We start from the raw sequence: 24541 nt of genomic DNA, 5'->3' as shown, positions 1-24541 counted from the left end.
TTACTGCTTAGTCCACCGTTTGAGTCGCATGGCCACAATCACACTATATTTAATGTATCTCTATGGATATCTATCTATGTGCCTCTATTAGTCCATTGCACATCTGTGTGTCTCTACGCGTCTCGACATGTTTCTATATATTCGTGTGGCTGGGTTGCATCGTCACAATCACACTACTGTGAAGAAGTGTCTTTAATTGTATTTACGCGACTTTAATGTTCCATTCACGAAGAAGATGTGCACAGCGGCCTGTTGGGAACGTGTAACCGCTCTTGCAGTTTGTGACTTTTCACTAAAGGGGTAGGATGATATAGCTGCTGTACTTTGAAGAATGTAAATAAATACATGAATACAGTATACACATTATTTTCAACCACTTCCATATGGTATTTCCAGATGGCAGTTTTTTGTTGTTGTTAGAAATTTGGAATGGCTAACACTAAAAACAAAGTGCAGTCTTCACAAAATTGCCATTTCATGTGGTACTGTATTATACAGTGATACCCAGGCTGAAGGGAAAAATATACAAGACCATCGTCCGACCGGTGGCACTCTATGGATCCGAGTGCTGGCCAGCCACAACTGTACACGAACAAGCTCTCCACACCATGGAGATGAGGATGCTCAGATGGAGCCTCGGGCTCACTCGATGGGATTGTGTCAGGAACGAAGACGTTCGGAAGCGACTTGGTGTGGCCCCCATTGCGGACAAGATGCTTGAGGCAAGGCTTCGGTGGTACGGCCATGTGATGCGAAGTGAAGAGTCATCAGTGGCCAAGACTGCCGTGCGTATTGAGCCAGAGGGCCGCCGTCCACGCGGACGTCCGAAGAAGCGATGGATGGACCGAATAAAGGAAGACATGAAGACGGTCAACGCATCCCCTGAAGATGCCCTGGACCGAGCCAAATGGAGAAGACAATGCCGAAAAGCGGACCCTGCGCCACAGCGGGAACAACGCTAGGAAGAAGAACCCAGGTTCACGTCGGGGATGCGTTCCTGAAATGTGCAACGACGAATATCAAAACGACGTGAATCAAAGCGATGTACAGGGTATGTAGGTGCAGGTGAGGGCTGAGAGGTGACAAAGACGAGAAAGGACGGATGATGATGCTCCTACTGTTGTGGAGTGACTCATGTAGCCAGCTATGGCTGCAGAGTTTGGTAATACGTCGTTTATTGTGAAAATTCGGTCACAGTTCCTATGACCACTGTTTCATTGCTTTTATGGCTTTATTTTGGTGATTTTTGAAAAGTTTTTGGGTTTGGCCATGTTTGTTTGTTGTAGTTCAGAGTTAGACTGATGGCCTTAATCTAAGTTGTCGTGTGGTTGTTGTTTGACTTGCATCCCACTGGGATATTTGCACAGGGTTGGTGTACGGTGATTTTTTCTGCAATATTTTGCTGTCTTTTATTGGATTTTCTGTTTGCACATAGTCACTTTAAGATGTTTTTTTGTTCATGTTTTTGTTTTTTGTTTGTTGCCGTTGCACCCGATTCAAGAGCCGAATGGCTCACAGGGCTATACCTAATAAATGAACTTTGAACTTTGAATGATGCTGTCAGCGACGTAAGTGTGGGGTTGAGGCGACGCAAATCAAGTCGTGGTGTTCATAATTAGAAGACGACGTTTTTACGAAACGTAAAAAGGGAGAGGTGTAAATCGAGGCGCGACTGTACGTTTCAAAGAAGGCATTCACATGTGCAGCAGTCGTTTTAAAACTATTCCACAAAGAGGCGGTTCATCTTCTTGGTTCTTTCGGTAAAGTCACGTAGAAGGGAAGTAATAAAATAATAAAAATAAAACATAATAAAATAATTCTCACGACGTTTCGGCTACAACGCAAGCAGCCGTCTTCACCTGAAGACGGCTGCCTAGTCTCACATGGGTTGGACCAGATGACGCCAAAAAGGAAAGCTGTCTCGGGTGTGGACCAATCAACTTCAAGGACAGTGCATACATTATCAGAGTTATGTCTTTTGTTTGTATTATGACTGCAGATATTGCGGTCTATGCAAACATGACTCCTTGCAAAAAGGTGTCAGTTTTGTTGCCAGATAGAAGGGTAAAGAACCAATTATCATTGTGTTGTGCTTTGTTTGAAACTCACGGCTTTCCAGCCCGCACTATTATTTCCCCGTGCGATGGGAGTTTCTTATCATTTACAGATTCGATCCGCTGTTTACAATTAAAATAAATTCCAGCCACTCTCTATCCACAAAGGGACGATGGGGGTGGCTGTAAAGGGCTCTTACGGTCATTCCACACCACGCTCCCACTGGAGCGAAAACCTCACGTGGGTTCGAGAATGCCAACATTTTGTGACGGCTATCCGCACCTTCCACAGAGCTCGCCATTTAAACGCCACCGTGGAAGAACACGACACTTTGGGCTGCGTGTCCTTGCGCGCTCTGTTGTTAGGCGAGCGGTGGTTACCAGATATCGGCGCATTGGGTTTCCCCCGCCGCCGCCGGCAGCAGTAGCAGCAGCACGGAACGACGAGCTGGCTTTTCCATGCAGGTCAGCACCACGCCAATCTATAATTAACAGTGAGACCGGCGGGACGGTGTTTAGTAAGAAGAGCTTTTGATGTATAGGGGAGCATAAGCCCCCCCCCCCCCCGAATGCAGGGATTCCCAAACGTGTCAATTGTTCAGCGCGTCACCTGGGACGTGTTTGACAATCAACGGGCGCGTGCGGCGTGGAACGAGTTAATTTGTACAGCATTTTAATGGGGAGTAAATGTGGCAAATGTGGAAAGACGTGGCGTGGTGGGTCGCTCAGGCAGGAACAGGCTCGTCAAGAACAGCGGGCACCTCTGTGCGTTATCAAATGCACGTTGGGACATGTGTTTGCTGTTTGTCAAGTAAGTGGAGTCATTGCTCGTGTCAGGCAAGCTGGACTCAGTGGGTAGAGTGGTCAGAGGTCTGTCAGCTCTGGGTTTTTTTTGCTGAAAAGGACTGCTTGGGATAACAAATACTTCTGTACATTTATAACATTTTCCAAATATATGTTAAACTTTTACACAGCCAAACGTAGCTCACACATATGTTTCATTTGTGACTTTTTCAGTGATTTTTTAAAAATATTCATTGCATCATTAGCAAGTCCGGCACTTGTGCCACTGCAGACAGAGAGTGTTTCGACTTCCCGGTGCATTACGCCTCCACTTCCACGCTAGTGAGACAGCTGGCAAAGACGTCGGCGGTAAACCAAAAACATCTCCGTGATTGTCCTGCTCAATTGAGCATTGAGGTGGTGCTCATCTCCCGTTGACAGCCCAGTCGTGGAAATTCCACATTCCTATGGTGGGGATGAGTCTATCCACAGGACATTTGATCAAGCCTTGAGAGACACGATGGGCTGTCAATCCCGAGCCAGGGTTTGAAATTGCAAACCTTCCCATTGCGGGCCACTTGCCCTGCCCCTGGGCTGCCTCGCCGGGTTACACAATTTTTCACCGCTAAAGGCGTCCGCACCCACTGGGTAAACACCGACGCATCCATATTTTACGTTCCATATTGATGAGCAACTGTGGATGAATAAGCTAGCCTCAGGCTGCGTCTGCTTTAACCTGGTAATGCAAGAATGATAAATTCAGCGTACTAATCTCGACAGCGCACGGCTGCCTCAAGAGAGGGACTTGTCCAGGCAGGTTTGGGATCTGCATTTTTTTTGCGGTTGGAAAAATCAAAAGCTCATCTTCATATCCATAGTGGCAAGGCTACTTTGCCTTGTAATGTAAAATTGTTTATTTTTATTTTTGTTTGTTTGTTTGTTTTGGAGCAGCAGTTGCACCTGAATGTAACTGCCACGTGTGCATCAATTTTAAAAAAATCCAGTTGTAAAACGTTTATTAAAAAAAAAACTTTGAACAAATTCACAGTAATATCATAGAGGCATTCCATACAGATGTGCAGGTGAGCTCAATGACAACTCCCCGTGTAGAAATGTTGTCGTCCTGACATTGACAATTTCTCATAGAGTATTGCAACGTGCTATAATGCTCAGGAGACGAGACGGCGTGGATTGTTGAGGCGTTGACTTCTCACGGCTAAGCCGGTGGTCCCCAGTTGCCTCCCCTCGGAGCGTTGCTTGTGGGGCTTCCGGCCTCAATGTTGAACGTTCACGCCAACAACGTTGTGTTTGTTTAACAACTAGCTTTACTACCGGGACTTGGATTCACCACGCCCGGCCGCCTTTGTCCCTCCAGTGGCGATGTTCACACACCAACACCAGTTACTCGTTTGAGGCTGAGTCGACCTAGGGGAGGCCCAGTACCGGTTAATATAATCGTCACCAGTGGTTGCCGTGAGCGGGAATCGAACTCGGGTCGCCGGGTTCGTAGCGCAGCGCGCTACCCGCTACACTACAATGCGTTACGCTTCCACGTGCGCGGGTCATGTGACAGATTTGACGTCACAGCTCACTTGCCGTGCAAAAAATAAATGCATTATTGAGCTCCCCCCCCCCCAACAAAAATAAAAAAAAAAGTGTATTTTTATAATTTTAGCACGGTGTACAGTCTGGAAAGTACCCACATGGCAAATTTCAAGTTTGTTGCATGTCGGGAAGTACGCTAAACATGTTGAACAGACACACATATTCACAACTTTTCCTTGTATATATATAGAATATATATAGATAACGGCGTAGCGACATAGTGTGCAAAAATATATTCGTAAACTCTGAATTCTTCAAAAAAAAACTTAGAGCTGAGTCTGGAACGTTGTGTGGGGGAAAATAAAATCACCCGTTTATTTCTCTTTTGTAATGATAGAGGACAAAATGTCCTCAAAACATGTTCTATCTGCTTACTCAGCACGCGTCTGCAAGAATTCTACACAGTACCGTGGGAAATTGAAGAACATATTTCTGTTAAAGGCATAACAAAGATAATATAAAAAAACACAATCACATTAAGTTTATAACATTGAGCGAAGCTCAACCGTGTAAAAAACATTGCCACAGCATGCCGAACACATTAAACAGTCATTCTCATAAGTGGCTTTGATTTTGATCGTAAAGTGGATTCTGTGAGTGCATTACACTAAGTGAATACTGTGTAAATGCATTGCTCTGCATTGTCAACCATTAACTACCTTGACTTGACATTTCTACCGTGGTGTAACGGCGAGCACACTGAGCCTACAATCCAGAGGTAACCGGTTCGATCTGCCGGCGCGGTATTTGAAACTGTGTTTCAAGTTGATTACATTCCTATAAACTCCAAACTGAATTTATTTTATGTGAATAGGTTTTCCCCTTTTTTCTGGCAACAAAACAGGTGTTAAGATGCTAAAACATTAAATTGTCTGTGCATTAGCCACAATACTTGTGGTCAGAATGCAAACAAAAAACATACTCTGGTAATACATGCATTGTCTTTGAAACTGATTGGTCCACACCAGAGACAGCTTTCTTAAGTGCCTAGTCTCAAAACGGTGTTAGACCAGAGGACGCTAATAAGGCTCAAAAGAAAGCTGTCTCTGGTGTGGACCAATCAGTTTAAAAGACAATACATATATTATCAGTGTGTTTTTTTTGCATTTTGACCACAAGTATTGTGGTTAATGCATAGACAATTTGGTGTTTTAACATCTTAACACCTGTTTTGTTGACAGAAAAAAGGGGAAAACCTATTCTCACATTTTGCTACTGGCAAAAGAGGTCCCATGATTAATTTATTTTACCAGGTAAGGCCCACTGAAAGCGACCTGGCCACAAATGATAGCTCAACGAGATGGCTTATTACGTGGAAATCAATAGCAGCACAATACTCAAGATGCACGTTTCTAAATGTGGAGGGGAAAACCGGATGACCTGGAGAAAGATCCACGCGACCATGTGGAGAGAGACACTGCAAACTCAAAATATACAGACGTCAGGGTCGGGATCGAACCCATGCCGTCCTGTACACCTGGCGAGGTAGTTAACATCCTGCCAACATGACCCCGCCGCTGCCTCTGTTCACCCAGCAGAGTCGTGTCAATGGATACACCACAGTTGATAGGCAGGCTGGGAGTGGTGGGGTAAAGTGTGGGTAGTGCCACCCCTTCCAAGACATTTGCCCGGTGTGGGAGAGTCGGCCAAAAAAACATCTTAGAGGGGCTCTCTAGAGCTCCCTCTAGTGGAGGCCCTTCCACCGGCGGTGGTGTGAATGACACGTCGAAGGGCAGCGGAAAGCAAGCGACGCGAATGAATGCTTATTACGCACATTGGCCGTTCACCTTGGCACGTGGTTGCACACGCAGAAGGCGGTGAACTCTGACAATGGCTTGGACTTGCCACTTTATGTTTTTCCCAATGTCTCCTTTGTTTTCATCACAGGAACAGGAAATACACCAGTCTAATGGTTCCCACATAATTGATGTCACAATGCATCGAAACATTCCCTTTGTTTAGCATTCGGGAACGATGAATTGACGCGAGGCAAAGACCTTATCCTCAAATTAGCCGAATCGATTGTGCAAGCCACGCTTAGGCGTTGCCTGTGTGCGTGGTGGCGGATATCTTGTACGCATGGTGGAGATTTTACATAAATAAATATTTTTGTTTCACATGCACTGGAGTTTGCACAGCAGCCATTCGAACTCGATCCTGATTTGAAGCTTTCGTGACTACAGGAATCCATACTCTTTGGTTCTTTCGGTAAAGTCACGTAGGAGTTAGAAATAAAAGAAAACAAATCACGACGTTTCGATCGCAACGTAAGCAATCCTCATCAGGTGGAACAACCACAGCAAGAAAATGCTAGAAAATGCTGAAGTAAAAATGCTGCAAATCTAGATTGAGTATGAACTCTGTCCTGTTTATACGCACAAAATGTATGTAATCAAAATTTGTGTCATCCGAAAGAAAAATCAGCCTTCCGTACTCACCCAGATCGATGGCGTTCAAGTAACTGCTTTTAAATTGGATTTTATTTCTTGCGGCGTAGAGTTGGTGTTCGAAGTTGTTTTAAGCATCAATTTGTATTATTATTTGTAATAGTATATCTTTTGTTTGTCTCTTAACTGTGATTCTTAAATATGTTATTGTCATTTTGTTTTATGTTAGGTTCGAAATGCTTCGTCTGTACTGCTCTCCAGTTCGCCTGGGTCAGGGGTCGGCAACCAAAATAACAAGAAGAGCCATTTCTTTCCAATTCGGTACAAAATTCATTATTTCAAGAGCCGCAATGCATCTGAGTACATACGTACTCATCGTCAAGAAGCAGCCCGTAAAGAGCCGCATGCGGCTCCGGAGCCGTAGGTTGCCGACCCCTGGCCTGGGTTAAAAGTGGGAGAAGTTTTGCCCAATCCTAGTCAGCTGCCTCAAAAACGTAATAAACTATTTACCACTGCGTAGGTTTTCTCGGTTGTGCTCTATAACTCTGCGGTTGTGTGCTCGGGTTGTTACTGCTACGCGTTGTTGTTCGGCACGATGTCCGATGTTTCGCTCCACGTGATCGGGAGCTTCTTCAGGAACTGAATTGAGTGCTGGGAGTGAAATGTGAGAGGACATCGTGAGCCCAGTACAGCCTGAGAGCACACCGGAGAGCCTTTGACATTTGTACGGGTTGAGAGTTTCAGTCGTAAATTCATTCGCCAGAATTCATGCGCACAAAAATAAAAGCCCCCTTTTTCTTGTTATTGCCAAGAGATCAATTTGGCCTTAGGGTATAACAAAAATCCCCCACGAGTTGAATTTGTATCGTGTTAATGATGTCATAATGGGACTCGTTAGGTTCTATATGTGATTTCAAAACCTGTTTCCTTTGGATATTACAAAAAATACTGACTGCTGACAAAGCCACATTTCAGCTGAACATGTTCCGTTTTCAAGATGCTATCGTGAAATGTAATTTTCTGTACGTGCACCATGTCATTACCCTCTAGCAGCACCCCTTATTTCCTCTTTGTATATAATCTCGTTTTATATTCTTGTTAAATATATTTCAATGGGCCCCCAGGCCTGCTAACAGGACTTACAGTTATTGTAATTAACACAGTTATTTACCGCGATAGCCATCTCATAAAATGTAATTGAGCTCCAACTCTTGAGGGATGTGGGTTGCCAAGTTACACACAGGATTCATGCCTCAGTGCACCATGCACCTTTCTGTACAAAGGGCAGCCGAGCGAAAAGGTTAGTCTTGATTACTCCCAGCAGTTCAATTCACATCTGCATACAATTCATGATTGATAATCAACGAGATACCCTGGGGCGTAATGCCTCGAGATGACACTTCTAATGATGCATAACTATGGTTGGTTGTCATTGGTTACCGAGATGGGACCATCAATTCGCTCCTGTTAAGGAACCAGTTTCGTCACAGGTGGCTGCCCGAATTAAAACCCCAACATCTCCTACTTCTATTTGATTTTACCAGGTGAAACCCACGGAGCTATATGGCTCTAATTCAGAAGCGAGCTGGCCACAAATTATAGATCAACGAAGTGGTTCATCTTGTGGAAAATGTTTGCAGCAGCCAAATACTCTAAACGCGTGATGTTGAATCTAAATGTGGACGGAAAAACCGGAGGACTCGAAGAAAAATCCACAAGACCAAAGGGAAAGAGACACGGCAAACTCCAAATATACAGCAGCAGGCGTTAGGGTCAGAATCCAACCTACGGCCTCCTGCATACCAGGCAAGGGAAATAACATCACGCCACCGTGGTTCCGGCTCACTGTTCTGACCTCTGCTCAGATACACGTGGGCACCTCTACCCACCTTTACTTTTGCTTACATTGCCGTTTGTCTACACATCTTGGGACCATGTTTTGTCGTGTATTTCTTGTATTTAACTCCAGACCTCATTTGCAACGAAAACGGTCTCAATTAAACCTCATCTGGTTCTATAAGCCATTTACAGTATTGTTTGGAACATAGCCTGGCCGAGAAAATAATTTATTGTTCTGTTCCCTGCCTGGGAATTTCCTGAGCAGCTTGTGTTTTGTAATATTCCTGAATAGTTCATACATGTGGCAGGCTCTTGATATACCACTGGCTCACTGGAGAGAGACCCAGCCCATCATTCACCTTAAGTTTATAAAATATGTACCGCTTTGTAGGAAGCCAACAGTGGTTGTCTTATGGAGGACTGCCCTCCATCAGGGAAATGTGTAATTCCCATCACTGAGTCACGGCTGCCAATGAATGAGCACTGTCCAATGATAATTTTAATTATTTTTGTACAGGTTAACCCAATTAACAGTGCAATATCATATTTCTATAGCAGTGTATTTATATTTTAAAAAAAAATTTCTCTGAACGATTGCATTGTGACAAAGATTTCTGGTCTTATTATAGCAAATACATATATCTCTTCTTGGTTCTTTCGGTAAAGTCACGTAAAAGGGAAGTAATCAAATAATAAAAATAAAACATAATAGGTGATGACCTGGTCTTCACATGAGGACGGCTGCTTGCGTTGTGGCCGAAACGTCGTGAGAATTATTTTGTTATGTTTTATTTTTATTATTTTATTACTTCCCTTCTACGTGACTTTACCGAAAGAACCAAGAAGATGAATCCCTGCAGTCACGAAAGCTTTAAATCGAAATTTAAATGTATCTCCTTTATTTACCCAAGCTGTCAGGGAAGATCTGTAATCATATTAATGTAGGAGGGGCAATGAACGTCAGTTGTAATTTGGGTTAGGGGGCCGTCCATAAATGACGTCACACACCTAGGGGTGGGTCAGACATTTGTGACGATGTGTGACGATGTGTGACGAGGGAGGGGGGGGTTTGAGAAATGTGACGTCACATCAAAATGCGCAACTTTAAATAAATATAGACAACACGTTCTACTTAATTAAATAGACTTTTTAATAAATGTTTTCTCCTACAACATCAGAGTGCAGCGGCACACTAAATACGCACTACAATGACAATAGTTTAAAGCGATTTGAAGCATGTTTTATTTGAGGGGGGGGGGTCTGACTTTTTGTGACGCCGTGTGACGAGGGGGGGGGGGGGTAAAAAATCGTCCAAAATCGCGTGACGTCATTTATGGACGGCCCCTTATACTGTCAATGCACACGGGCCCCAAGAGTACAATTCGCCTAATATGAAAAATGTTGCACACGGTCATTAACATCACAGGAACCGTCACGTGCACAGCTTTGATTGATAACTCCGCATAAACTAATGAGCAGCTGTGGGAAATAAACCGGTAATCCCACGCAAACGGACCTCAAAAGGAATGCGCACGGACCACTCGGCCCAGCAGTCAACTTGGTGTAAACATTTCGATTTAAAGCTTTCGTGACTGCAGGGATTCATCTTCTTGGTTCTTTCGGTAAAGTCACGTAGAAGGGAAATAATAAAATAATAAACGTCGCGAGATTTCTTTATTTGTATTATTTTATTATTTCCCTTATACGTGACTTTACCGAAAGAACCAAGAAGTTGGTGTAAACACACAAAAAAAAGTAGACCGCTCAACTCGCGAGCACAAGGCTGCCGAGTTCAAATCCCTCTTCAGGTTTTGATGCAGCCCATCGTCCATTTCGTGCTCGATGAAAATGTACGTCCCACGTGCTGGGATTTCAATACTGTAGGAGTCATTCTATGGAGAGAGAGAGAGGGGAAAAAACTGGTCTTTCACCACAAGAATGTGCAACTTCCATCATTGGCTCACGGCCACCAACTAATACGAGCGGCTGTTGTCATGCACACTTTGAGCTGGGAGACAGTGGCTGACTTTTGTTGTTTCATAACAAAAGTGCACAGACCAGGGGATAAAATTCGATTGTTGTTGTAAATAATACCATTTCTGGTGTCTGTTTGCCGTATGTCCCGGGGATGGGAGGGGGGTAGTTTGGGAGATAATCGGCCTTGGAGCCAACCGGCTGCGCTTGGACTCCCTCGCTAGTCTTGGGCTCAGCTCCACGCTCAGACCGCGTGGCAGCACGGTCACGATAGCTTTGACCTCTGTGGGATGCTCCAGGCTGCATCTTATTGTGTTTACTTATTTGTAATTTTTCAATACTGTCTGCTATATTCATGGATATCCCCCTCCCATTTTTTTTATGTTTTCATTATTTACTCTTTAAAAAAAATACTATCCACACTTTCCCACCGTAAAAAAATGATATTCACTTATCATTGTTTTACAACAAGCCTGGTCACTTGATACCTTGATACAAGCATACAACTCAATTCCTTTCAAGTGCGATCCTTTGACTTTTGGCCATTCAAGCCTCGCGCTCGACGCAGTGTGGCCGTCATCTACGGATGATATGAAGGTAAACGGTGCAGCCGTGCAGTTACCTGCTCATGCTACCGCTGGCAGGATAAAGCCTCTCAAATTGCATTTTTGGTCTATTCTTCCATGCTGAAAGACGTGGAAGTACTCACACTTTACCCCACAACACTGGACTGGTGAACGCCGCTGATTGGACAGAGGCGGCGGGGGGGGGGGATTTGAGAAACTTGCCTGTTTCTATGAGCTGCCACGCTGGGATATGGAATCGGAATGACGAGTGTGTGTGCTACTAATTATACCACGGCAGCGTCCCGGGACGACAGAAAAAAAACATAAATTCTTAACGAGGCTTCGACAAATGTATGCAGGAGGTCGGTATTTTGATCCCGACCTCGACGCCTGTATATTTGGAGTTTCCAAGTTCTCCCTGTGGTCATGTGCATTTTTTTTCGTCTGGGTGCTCCAGTTTATCCCTCCACATTTAGAAACGCGCATTAAGATTGTTTCGATTATTTTGCTGCTATAAATGTCCAAATGATAACCAACTTTGTTGAGCTATCATTTGTGGCCAGGTTGGTTCTGAAAAATAGGTTAAAACCTCAGTGACTTATTTGTGTGTGTTTGTGTGATTTGTTTACCTTTCTTGCACTTTGCACTACTATCATGTTTTTGTATTGTTTTGTTGTTGTAACGTTCTTATCCGCCTCTACTGGACGTCTGTGAAAAAGAGCTTCGAAGATCATCGGATTCTTCCAGTATAAATACATATTCCGATTCTGTTTTTCCCTACACTTTCAAGTAAACTATCATAATAGTTGTTTTTGCATTTTTTTGACCGGCTTTTGGACACGCGTTAAAAGCCGACCCACCAACTCATCCTGGTAGACACAACGAGTCCAGCAATGAGGGTGCGTCGAATGATGCTGCAGTGCATGGCCGCATCTTTAATTACCACGTGTTTTTTTCACAAGCATACCTCTGGGTGAATCCACCCTTAGCATTACCTGCCGGTGTTGTGACTATCCTATGCATACCGACCCAGACGTAACTGGTATATTCTGGTGTAATGCAGTTCTCTCATTCAAAACATATCTAATGTGACATTATGCAGCCAACAGAGATTGGGCAATATCCAGCCATTCCAGTCTAAGCCGTGACCCAAGGCAGGACCCAGGTAAAAATGAAGTTTCCGCATACAGTACGTTTTTTTGTGATCTTGACCGATCTATATCACTACTAAAGTAGTATTTGGCTGATATAAATGTTCACGTGATAAGCCACTTTCGTTGAGCGATCATTTGTGGTGAGGTCGCTTCTGAGAAAAGAGCTTTAGCTCACTAGGCATTAACTAGCAATACATATAGTTAACATATGCCGGGTCTTAGAAAAATGGAAGTCACAAGTGCGTTTTCTTCTTCATGGAGATTCTGTTGATGGATGGGCATGGGGTGGGACTTAAATTTAACCCGAGACAAAATAATCCCGTGGCACCTAATAACCGTACAACATATGCAACGTGAGATGAGGCGGTACAGTGTGGCTTTATTTACGTTATGCCTCCACGTTGGTTGACTTGGTGGTAATGAGGTATAGAGCTGGAGCCCTGACCGTACTTGCTCACGCCACTATTCGCAGAAGGTAGTGCTAGAGAGACCCTGTCAGGAGTATTGTTGACCAACCCTTTCACGCTGGCCTGTCATTTTAGAAGGGTTCCCACAATTAACTCCACCACAAGCGACTTGCCGATTAACCGTGGTGTAACCCATTTATATTGTGGGACGCACAGGGGGGCGTAAATTTATTTTTTAAGAAACTTGCACCATTATTTCAATTCCCGTTGGTGACCGAGATCGAAATTGGACCGAAGCAGACTGTTCCTAATGCATGTATTTCTAGATTTGAAGCTTTCGTGACTGCAAGGATTCATACTGTTTGGTTTTTTCCGGTAAAGTCACGTAGGTAAAAATAAAATAAATGAAAACTAAATTAAATCACGACGTTTCGGGCGCAACACAAGCGTCCTTCTTCAGGTGGGACACACTGAAGCGGTTGTGCTTTCGCTACGTTGTCCCCACGTGAAGAAGGATGCTTGCGTTGCGCTCGAAACGTCATGATTTAATTGTTGTTTTCATTTCATTTCATTTATTTTATTTTTTACCTCCGTGACTTTACCGAAAAAAACAAAGAGTATGCTCCTAATGCAGTCGAGGGAACAGCATGGTGGGGAAGGAGTCGGTGTGGTTTTGCAGATGAGGGGGGGGGGGGGCAAATCAATGCACCCGTGGCACTGCTATACGATGTGCCAGTCACGTGCACGGCAGGGTGGGAATGCGCTCGACTATTTTAAGACCTGGCCCGGCGGCGGGCACGCGGCTTGTGTGTATTTTTTTGGAGACGGGGGGAGAGGCGGGTTCAGGGCCCCTTCTAACTTTGGCGGTGGCACGGGGGCGACGGTCCAATTGGCCGTGGGCAGCGATGACGCTCGCAAAGTTTGTTGACCTGGCAAGCGTTCAGTTGGTATCGCGAAAGAGATCGAATTCCCCCCGTTCATCACAAGCAATTAAAGGTCAAGGTGGAGGCCGTGCAGTCGCGTGCTCACGCCACCGCTGGCAGAAGTGTCCTCCACTAGAGAAAACTCTCGTCTCGTATGTTGGCCTATTTCACACTTATCAGATGTAACATCAGGATATTGGCAAGTGCAAGTTATACAAGCAAAGCAGCCACATAAACCAGCCAGGGTAATTTCACTAGGTACCCTCTGAATGATTAAAGGTTGCCTTGGCTATAGTCAGTCTTGGGGGAGTTTGAAATATAGCCTCGGAATATGTAATGTTTCCAATGGGTTCTGGTAGTTCGTAGTGGTGCATGGTTCAAATTCATGAATACCGACAGTAGTTGACGGTTACAATTCCCAACATTCATGTGATCAGTCTCAAACGGAGAGTGTTAGTGTTGTGCGAACACGGATATATCCCCAGGTCAGAGCTTTTAAAGCCAAGCCTCCCAATTTTAGTCCTTGAGCCCAGACCAGATAGTTTACTTGTTAGTAGCACCTGAGAAGTCAAACCTCCCCTTCTTATTTCTTTTAGTAGCCAACAACAGCACATTATGCTACGAACATTTGAAATCAGTTTTAAATCAAATACTTCACTGATATTAGCCTTTTAAATGTATTGGTACATGTCTTTTGAAACTTTAGATGGTGCCAATTTACACTTTGCCCCAGGACTATCTTAATGTTTTTTTACAGATCGAATTTTTTCATATCTATTAATAACAATGAGTGGTACTTGTCATTTTTCAAGAAGTACGAGTGGGTGGAGAGCTGGCGGCACAGTGATCTCGAGACTGTGCTGTGCATTCGGCAGCCTGGATTTGATTCCCTACCACAACTCAAATTAACGTGACGAGTGACATAGGCACTGGTCCCTCGGCCTCCTAACACTTCAACAAACCCGCACGGACCATCATGAAGTATGGTCAACAAAACCCCCTTGACTAACAGAACATAGGGAGCCCTGTAATCCGGGTGTCAATTGACAATGGGCTGAGGTTTGGCACGAGCAGTGCCTACCGTTCACAGTGCCATGTTTGTAATGGCAATGCAACAAATGGCAGGTGTCACTCACTGACAAATATTCCTGTCAGGTAGCACGTTCAATGAAAAAGCATGAAGAGCAGACTGTGGGGGGGCGGGCAAACGGTGCGTAGCACCCTCTCAATGATACATCAGCATGCTGCACCCAGGCACAAGAGCACATTGGCGCTCACGGTAAAAAAAAAAATCAGAGCCCATGGATGTCACGGCAACAAAATGGTGATACATCAAGTGCTTGCAGGAAGTCTATGAATAGAATAACAAGACTGAATGAGACGTCAGCAAGAAAAATAAAAGATAGTTTTTTTATTATTTTCTAAAATATCTTTCTGCGTGTATATCTCAGTGAAGCAGCACGAACACAATGTTGCACCTTGTAAGAAGTTGATCATCAAGCAATCGATGTGGACGGGCACAGCTGCAAACCCGCGTCACCGCGGCGCTGCGGGGACGTCTCCCCCAGTGGTGGGGACGACTAAGAATGAGACCAGGCACAAGGGGAATTGCTCAACTTGCTTTATAATCCGATATAATACAAACGTGACCCTAATGTGTGCAATAAACAAGGAATGCTGCGAGTGAAACAATTTTATATGACTTGACGGCCACAGGAATGATTTTTTTTTTCCTTTACAACTAAAACCATGTTAGACACTATTGTAAACATGCAACTTAAAAGATGTAAGGTTCCCAAACAACTAAATGCTATTGCACAGGCAGAAGCAACATACTACAGTGAGATCATGTGCAAAACTATAAGTATCAAATTGGCTGTATACCAAGCCCCTTCACTTCAAATAAATCCAATATACATTCAGAAAAACATTAAAAATGTCCAAAACCTGCCCCCCCACCCCCCACCAGAAATGTACTTTGCTGTTATTATAACCTCCCTCAAGAAACAATAAAAGCAGATTAAATGTGATTATAGAATTTATTTTTGTTATTACAATTGTAATTTATCATCATTTTTCTTTAGATTTCACACAGACCTAGTTGCAATTTTAAAACAGGCAGTCTGGCAGAACATTCAGTACATCAAGAGGAAGACTTGTTTTACATGTGGTAGCATTTAGAGACAGTAAGGATATAGAGGGCCTTTGCGATTCTGAATTTTATCTGAGAACGACACGTAAATGTTTCTCTACTGCAAGGGGACTGTGTGCTCATCGATGGATGCTCTGGGCGACTACTCTTCTCCACCCGAGTCCCTGTCGAACGGGTAGGCCATGAAGACCACATCTGGACGCTGAGGCACCATCGGATGGCCTGGTGCCAGGAGTTCGAAGCCGAGGTATCTAAACACCCGGAGGAGGCACGCTGCTCCAGAGGAGGCGGAGAGGGAGACAGGAGGGAACACAATATTATTGTAAAAGAATTGTGTTGGCATGCCATGAGAAAAAATATTAATTCGAAAAATGTCAAGAGCGTTGTGTGTGTCCCGCATGTCAGATAATGCTCTCCCCAAAGGAGATGTTTTAAGCAACGTTTGGAAATACTTTATAAAGTAGGAGGCGCACTTCCCCACAAGCTCTGCTATGCAAATCTTTGTGGTGACGAAAGCCAAACCTGTGTATCATTTTCATTCTGAGAGCTGGAATTCAGCCAAAAATTATGGTATTTTTGTCCAGTTGTGAGTGACCTGGTGAAGCCAGTTGAGTCACAGGCAGGTGCTCAGATTAAAATTCAAAAACTTGGGCAGTACCACCAGCTCAGCACCCCGACTTCTGAGCCACCCGGCCACCTCCGGAGTAATGTTAACAACAATGAAGTAATTAGTATGATGATTGAAACATTGTATTTAAGCAAGTGAAAGTGTTGAACATAGGGAAAATACCTCTGTCCGACCGTTCCTTGCGGAAGCAAACAATTACATTATCAACTAGCAACTTCTCTTCTGCAAACTCCAGCAGCAAGGTCAAGCTGGAAAGGAAAAAAGTCACAAATTAGACTTTTAAATATGACTACTAGCACACAACTTTTTTACACAACAGGTTCCACAATATATACCAGAATGCAACAGAAATGTCATCAATTTTAATCATATTCAGTCCTTTAAAATATGCAGTCCAAACACAGGCCTTGCATTAAGCATTACATCATTAACATTTGGCTCATAACCAGAGCCAACACCTCAATATTACCAAGTTGCTTAAATGATTGTCCTCAAAGCAACAACACAGCTGAGTCTAGCCTCAGGCTTTTGTGGTTGGCAAATCACACCAAATTAAAAACACATTAACAGCCCAAATCTGTCATACATTCACCCACCTTAACGTACACAACTGAACATTTCAGCAAAAAAACGGATAAAGGTGCAGTGTTACACAAGCAGCAGTCATGGGTCTTGCCAATGGGCCAATTTACAAAGTCGAATTTCCACAGTCGTTACCCGTAATTTCTACCACCAATTACAAAACACACGCCCCCCGTTCGCTGTAAGCGGATGTAAAAAAATTCCCACGACATCTTATGCAAAAGTAGGCCATTGATGGGCCAGTATCATGAACCAAATATCAAGTTTGAAAGTTACCTGCACAGACATTATCTAAAACAAGAAAAAACACGACCCCTATGAGGCTACAATGAAGTATTTTCTCACAAAGCTGCATAACTCACGATGGGTTATCAAGATGAAGATGTCATCAAAGCAAGGCCATTGATGCCACCACTCCTCGCCGCCTTCTCCCGTTTGCCAGATGGGTTATCACTTGAGATGGTAATCAACCCGTTTGACCATACCTCACCGTGCTGGTTAGTGCCGGTTGGTGAAGAGAATGTGGCGCCCAGGACCGGTTCAGATATCAATCACCCCTGACGTTAGCTATGGCCGAGAATCAAACTCAGGTCGCCGGGTTAACAGCTCGGTGCTCGAACGACTGTGCCTGCAATTTGTTGCAGTTAAATATAAGAAACTGCATTTAAATATGGAGTCTCTCTCACAAACACTGTCATACCATCACATGGGTTTTCAAGGTATTGGCTTTATAGCTGTCCCATGTGATTGCGGGTGATACTGCTTGTTGTTCGGTACGAGATTTGGCCTCAAAGTGCACCTGGCCTGGCACGGGTGCCATGGTGACGTCACCGCCATTTAGTAGCGAATGGCAGCTGCTGTTGTTGTAGTTTGGCACGATGTCTGACGTTTTGATCGTTGTACCGGGAGCTTTTTCAGGAAGCTCCTCCCACTGAGCATCAACTGGGAGCTTCTTCGGGAACCACCTCTTAGCACACCGAGCGAAACGTCAGACGTCACGGTCGAACACAACATGTGGTGCAACGGCGAGCAATGACGCGCGTGCACAGCTGTAACCTCACCTGACTTTGCTGCAGTCAGAGAAATTCCCCCGTGGAGCCTCAAGAAACAAGTTGTTGTTTCTGCTCATGGCATCCCATTGCTCCAGCTTTGCTTCAGAGAGCCGACACTCAAAGTGTATGAGAGAGGGCTGCCCAGGGCCAAGCTCCTCCTCACTCACGCACAGCCGAGTGTCCTGTGATAAGGGATACAAACATACATTTTTGCTAAACTATGTTTTATTTTAGCAGGTAAGGCCCACCGAGCTAGAAAGTTATTTTTCAGAAGCTACCTAGCCACAAATGGTAAGCTGGCTTATTTATACCAGCCAAAGTCTAAAAAGCATTTTTTTCTAAATGTTGAGGGGAAAAATTGGACCCAGATAAATATCCACCTGACCACGAGGAGAACATGCAAACTCCAAATATACAGCAGGCGTCAGGGTCGGGATCGAACCCACAACCTCCTGTATACCAGGCGAGGGAGTTAACATCTCGCAACCGCAGCACTTACTCTTACCAACGCGGTGCCCATATATGGTCGCATACCAAAGATAAATATTCTACTTTTCTGCAACTACCATCATCAGTAGCTTGGTTCTATCCACGGTTGGATGAAGACCTCCTCCATGTCACCGCTACTCTCCATGGTGCCGTGATGCCAGCATCCACAAGCTAATCTTATCGGTTCATTGTCCTTGGTGGTCGTTCTCTCGGGCGCGATCCCTCCCCAATCCCATCCATCGGCCCTCAACTCTTCCAGCGACACATCCTGCCTAAGCCCACTTATTTTGCTTGAGTACGAATAGCCTCTGATTTGTGTTCTTCAAATAAATCACGGACAACTGACAACCAAACAATGCGAGCAATCTGTATTTAGTGAAAGGTGTTTTTTTCTAATCCTGACCACATAAATACTTCCATTCAGATTCTTTGGAAACACATTATTTAATATTCAGAAGTCAATTTAGGAGACGTATTTTTGGGGTTTATTAGTAATAAATCGGCATTTTGCGACCCCCACTGCCACTGTGTAGCATATTAATGTGCCAGTGACTCTATGAAATGATAGGACAATAGTCTGAGTCCATAATTGGCAATAAGTAACGGCAAAGCAGTTATAAGCGACTCGCAGAATTGTGCGCAGTTGCGTATACAGCACACGACTTCCCTGAAGGCATTCACCTTCAGCGAGCGCGATGCCGATCACACAACGCGGTTCGAATTCGACCCTCGGTCGATGGCTGTGCCATCGCCGCACACGCGTCGAATAAAAAGCAAAGGACAAGTCCTTACTTACTAACAACTCCTCTATCATTTTTCATTGCTGGAGGGGTTTCCCCCCCTACCTGAAAATCCTGGCTCCGCCATTGTTCCTAGCGTTCGTCTATTTACGGTAATTACATGTTTGCTCATTGAAAAAGACAATTACAGATTGGAGGACAGCGGTAGGGACAAAGAGGGTAAAGAATAGTGTTTAACCATGAGGTTAACGAGAGAGACAATTAACGATTTGAGGACTCGGCTACAAAGCTGGGTTGAACAGTTACCGCTCATTTGTGGTCCACCTCCGATCAGCACGGTTGGCTACGCACGGTGTGAAGGAAGTTCAACATACAGACATACACAGTGAATGAAGAAGACAATACTGTACCGAATGGAGGACGCGGTAAGAGATGGGCTGATCCCTTGCCCCATTCCCTCGCCCACCCGGGATCTTAGTCGGTGGGTGAGGGGCGTCAGGAACACCACCGAGGCCCTGGAACCAGGCAATTTGAGCAACTTTGCCACCAGGCCATACTGTGTGTGAGGGGAGAGGAGGAGGGGGAGGGAGGCACAGCAACACAAACACGATGGTCACAATGCACCGGGCGTTCTCACAGGAGAATAAATCACCGTCAGAATTCTCATGTGCGGCACCCACATATTGCTCTGCAGCAGAGAGTTCCATCCAGGATGTCTCCTCTCCCGACTCTGAATAAATAAACACGGTAGGTGCACGTAGCCTCCTTTCAGCAAGAGAACACCCTGTGGAGTCACTTTGTTATTATAACTCGACTCGCACCCACACAGCAAGAATGTGTATACAGTGCGTGTGGATGTATACAGTATAGAAAATACTGGGGGAAAAGCGCATTGAATTAGTGACGCGAGCTCTGAACCCCGAACCCCACGACCTGGGTTCAATGCCTGGTCACGGCCAACATCAATCTGCTGGGCCACGTGCTGCTGTTAGCGCTTAGCATTCACAAATGAAGACCGCCGTGGAGCACGAGGGTGTGGTGTGACCAGTGCGCCCCAGTGCTGATATTCACACGACACGGCGGATACGCATGCAAGGTCGAGTAGCTATCGCGGCGGGACAACAACACTTTGAGACGATTTGCCACTAATGCTAAACGTGGCCAGCAATCGAACTCGGGTCACCGGGTTAGGAGCGAAGTATACGAACTACAGGGCCGCTGCGGAATACAAATGGGGGCTGTATGGACCACACGTGCCAAACTGTGAGATATTACACGAAACAAAAAGCCACATGGTTGTACTACTGTACTTTATGTGCTGGATATGAATTTTGGTGTGCAACCTTGGTCCAGTATGTGTGTATAAAATGCACTGTCGTGAGTAGGAAATTGTTGAGGTGTTTTTTGGTGGCATTTTATAGGAATGATAATTGAATTTCGAATCGATACTTGATTAGAAAAGTCTAAAAGTAGAAAAACACAGCCTGCTCTCATTTCCCCACAAGACTCAACGTGCCAAGTGATTATGTTATCGAGGCAAGTTGTCAGCAAGCCAGACTCGGAATCAAACCCAGATCAATGAGACGGCACGACCCCGCACTACCCATCATGTTGTCACTTAGTTGCAAAATGCAAATAAAAGACAAATGCTGTACGTGTCAACAAACTCAAAACACGACACAAAATATGTCACAAGTACAATCGTTTTGTATCTCACGTGTATTAAAGTCTTGCTGTTTTCGGAAACGCATCAAGAAATAGCATTTGGCGACACGCGAATTGCACAATTATAACAAGGTGGGCCGTGAATGAATTGCCCAATTTATTTATATGCATCTCTGCAAACACACAGCCGGAAAGTACACAGTCGACTGGTGACGCAATATTCTCCACTCACTCTCTACTTTGGCAGGAGATGCACATTTAACAGATTTTTTCCGAGAAATTCCCATGGTGATGTATCAAGTGTAACATACGTGGGCATTGCTGGGAACACAGGGTACGGATATTGTTAGGTGGCCCGTGTACAAGTGGAAAATATCACCCCCCCACGAGTTTTACGCTGTCAAGGACGGTGTTGTTGAAAGCTGCCCGGGTGTTTTACATTGTTCTCTTTCGAGCTACTGGCATGCGCCCGTGTGCCTTTGTCGTCGCCTAAACAGCAAGAAACAATCGAAATCGTAAACAATGCATGCGTGAGCAGGTTGCCCTGCTGCATTTCCCATTATATAAAACCTATAGGCCATTGTATGGGGTTCCAAAACAAACAGGAACTGGTAGCCAGCTCTTCCCTTGTTCTGCAACAATACAAACACAATACATTACTTTCACAAAAGCAATGTGTGTGTTTTTTTCCAAGACTTACAAGCATTAATGCGGTCATGTGTGCGCTTAATATTAGCTTGAATGTAGGCAAGTGCACACAAAACGTAATTACAGAACTCCTCTTGCCCATGACCCTGTTACCCGACACTCCTCTTATCATCCGTAGGAGTTGCAGTCTGAGAAAACACTTCTCCACGGTTCCATTCTTCCAATTTATCCGCGATTACAAGTGAACGTAGACGTCCAACTTTGCGGATCCACATCCAATAATCCTTAACTTTATCACGGACAACGTGTCACAGGACAAAACATCTTAAAATCTGTAAGTTCATATTCTTGGTTGTTTTGGTAAAGTCACGTAGAAGGGCAATAATAAAATAATAAAAATAAAACAATACAATTCTCACGACGTTTCGATTACAACACAAGCAATCATCATCAGGTGTGATTGCTTGTGTTGCAATCGAAACGTCGTGGAGAATTTTACCGAAAGAACCAAGAATATGAATCCCTGCAGTCACGAAAGCTTTAAATCGAAATCTGTAAGTAATCTGCGATATTTACCGTGGATAAGTGGAGTGACGCCGCAGACAACAGGACCTGGGACATTTGTTCCCCCACATCAACGCGGATAAGAGACGTCCTCCTGTAATAGTTTGTGTAAATGCTACACGCCTGATGCTGTGATTGAGAAAGGCACTGCAAAATAAGACGGGCTAATGCTGCATTACCCAGGGTAATAAATAGTGCATGCCACCAGCATTACCTTTAGCTACAGTACTCAGAATTTAATGATTCACATCCCCAGAGATTCCAAGAGCTACGATTTATGGTCACAATTTTTTGTTAGATTAGTTTCATATTTTTACGGTCCCATTTGTCGTTTCGTTTGAGCCATTAACCTACATTTACCATCGCATTTAATTTATGTTGTCCTTCTCCCCGCACCTCTGATTAGCACAGCTGGCTACATATGGTGCAAAATAAGCTCAGACATTTGCATGATTTTTAAACCAGATTTATCTCGTGCGTATTTATAAAACACGTATTGGAGAGCACAATAACCAATTACAATCGACAGGGGGCGGAACGATGCATCGGTTCTGAAAAACATCTCTTATTAAGCTCATGATACGTGCAGATTCCTTATTGTAAAGAAAAAGGCTAATTTTCGATACATACATGTTGTATGAAATGGGTTCACGTCATGCTAGAGGCCGTCTATATGTACCAAAATGTAAAGAATCGATTCTTTTATCGAATCATGACAATTCATCTCATCATTGCGGACATGAATCGTAACACCTCTAGTTAATCTATGAATTGTGTTATGCCTGGTTATTACCTCTGAAAATGTTAAGTTTGACAAATAAATAAATCAATCTGTTGCATGTATTGTGTGTGGCATAGGTGTTTAAAGCCACTTCCTCAATCCACCCATGACATCAATGATTTAATTTCCTGGCACATAAGTGAACTGAATTGCCTTGCATAACATCCCTGACAATGTCAGAATAAACACAACAAGCAAAATTACCAAGTCACTGCTGGAAAAAAAAAGAGTCATTAATTGACACTTCGTTAACTAAGAGAGCTGAATTAGTGATCGGCTAGGTGGGCCAGACATAATTACTTATAAAGGGGGCTTTTAGTCTGTTGGGAAGTGTTATTTTGCACTGCTGGGAAACACGATATTCATAACCAGCAAGCCACCAGAGGAAGCATGAGCTAGGGCCGATACAGCTCAGGCCAAGCTGCTCACACAATGATGTTCATTGCCCAAAGTGTTCATCAATTGTCACACTGGTTTCTATCTTATTTCAAGAAGGGAACAATTTTTTTTTATATCAGTGTTAAGACTTCTTCATCATTGCCACTTGTAAAATTTTGTCATTGCGATTAAATGTGTGCACAGCACTGTACTGATGAGTACATGCTGAAAAGGCAATGGATACATGCGAGGCATGTCATGCATTTAAATATAACTTTGAGCAAATGGCCACTCATTAAGTACCTTTGGATACATGCACCTCGACTCATACGGAGTTGCCCTCCTTGATTTCATGGAACGTATAGGTGTTTTTTGCGGATCTCTGGATTGCAATTCAGTTGTACTAACCACGAAACCACAGCGGCGAGTGTCTCCTGGTGCAGCAGTTAAAAGGGGCATGTTTCTTAAATCCACCTCTGCCCACCTAGTCTAACTCACAGTACACCACAGTTAGTCAATCGGCAAATCGTGTGTTGTGGGGTAAAGTGTGGGCATCCACACCTCTTCAAAAGTCGTTTGGCGCAGTGTGGAAGAGTAGGCCAAATACCCTATAATGGAGGCCCTTCCATAATGAATGGAGTAAGCAAGCAATTGCATGGCTGCATTATACTATTACCGTTTTTAGGTTATTAAAGACGCGCTATCTACAAACTACAGTTTTATTTAATAGTCCATGCTTTCTACTGTCCGTGTTGAAACCGAGTGTATGACACGTGCTATTGCACTTGTAATACTATTATGCTCCCTGTTTTCACAGTAACAATGTTAATATAAAATAGTTTACAGGGTGTATGCACCCTGTCGGTCACGGGGGTTGTTTGACAATCTATTTCACCTTGCTGCTTCAGTGTGTGGGATGGTGGTGAGGGTTGGGGGTTGCCCATAACCGATTCAGATGTCACTCGTCACCGATGTCAGCTGTGACTGGGAATTTAACTCTGGTCACTGGGTTCATAGCGTCTCTCTGCCTCTATATATCCCTGTCAATGCAAAGTGTGCATTTGAGATGACCGTTGTTTATTTTTCCACGCATGTTCTGTTGTTGCCCATTGGGAAATGACAATTTCCATGCTCCCAACGTAATGATGCAACGGGAGAATACTGTATAAA

General features: G+C 44.2%; 1 protein-coding gene across 1 annotated transcript in view; it reads right to left on the bottom strand.

Annotated features, from left to right (window-relative positions):
- Nucleotides 1-15299: 15299 nt before the first annotated feature.
- The window catches only part of LOC133346325 (ornithine decarboxylase antizyme 2-like), a 69887-nt gene continuing 60645 nt past the window's right edge, over nt 15300-24541 (bottom strand). The window contains exons 3-6 of the mRNA XM_061557820.1: nt 19746-19891; nt 18116-18288; nt 16635-16720; nt 15300-16117 (exon numbers count right to left, since the gene is read on the bottom strand). Coding sequence (XP_061413804.1) covers nt 15987-16117; nt 16635-16720; nt 18116-18288; nt 19746-19891 — 536 coding nt within the window. The 3' untranslated portion in view covers nt 15300-15986. The remainder of the gene's footprint in view (nt 16118-16634; nt 16721-18115; nt 18289-19745; nt 19892-24541) is intronic.

The sequence above is a fragment of the Lethenteron reissneri genome, chromosome 24, assembly GCF_015708825.2.
Source record: "Lethenteron reissneri isolate LAM-NWPU_2019-01 chromosome 24, ASM1570882v1, whole genome shotgun sequence".
NCBI lineage: Eukaryota > Metazoa > Chordata > Hyperoartia > Petromyzontiformes > Petromyzontidae > Lethenteron > Lethenteron reissneri.
This window is presented reverse-complemented; position numbering and strand designations above follow the sequence as displayed.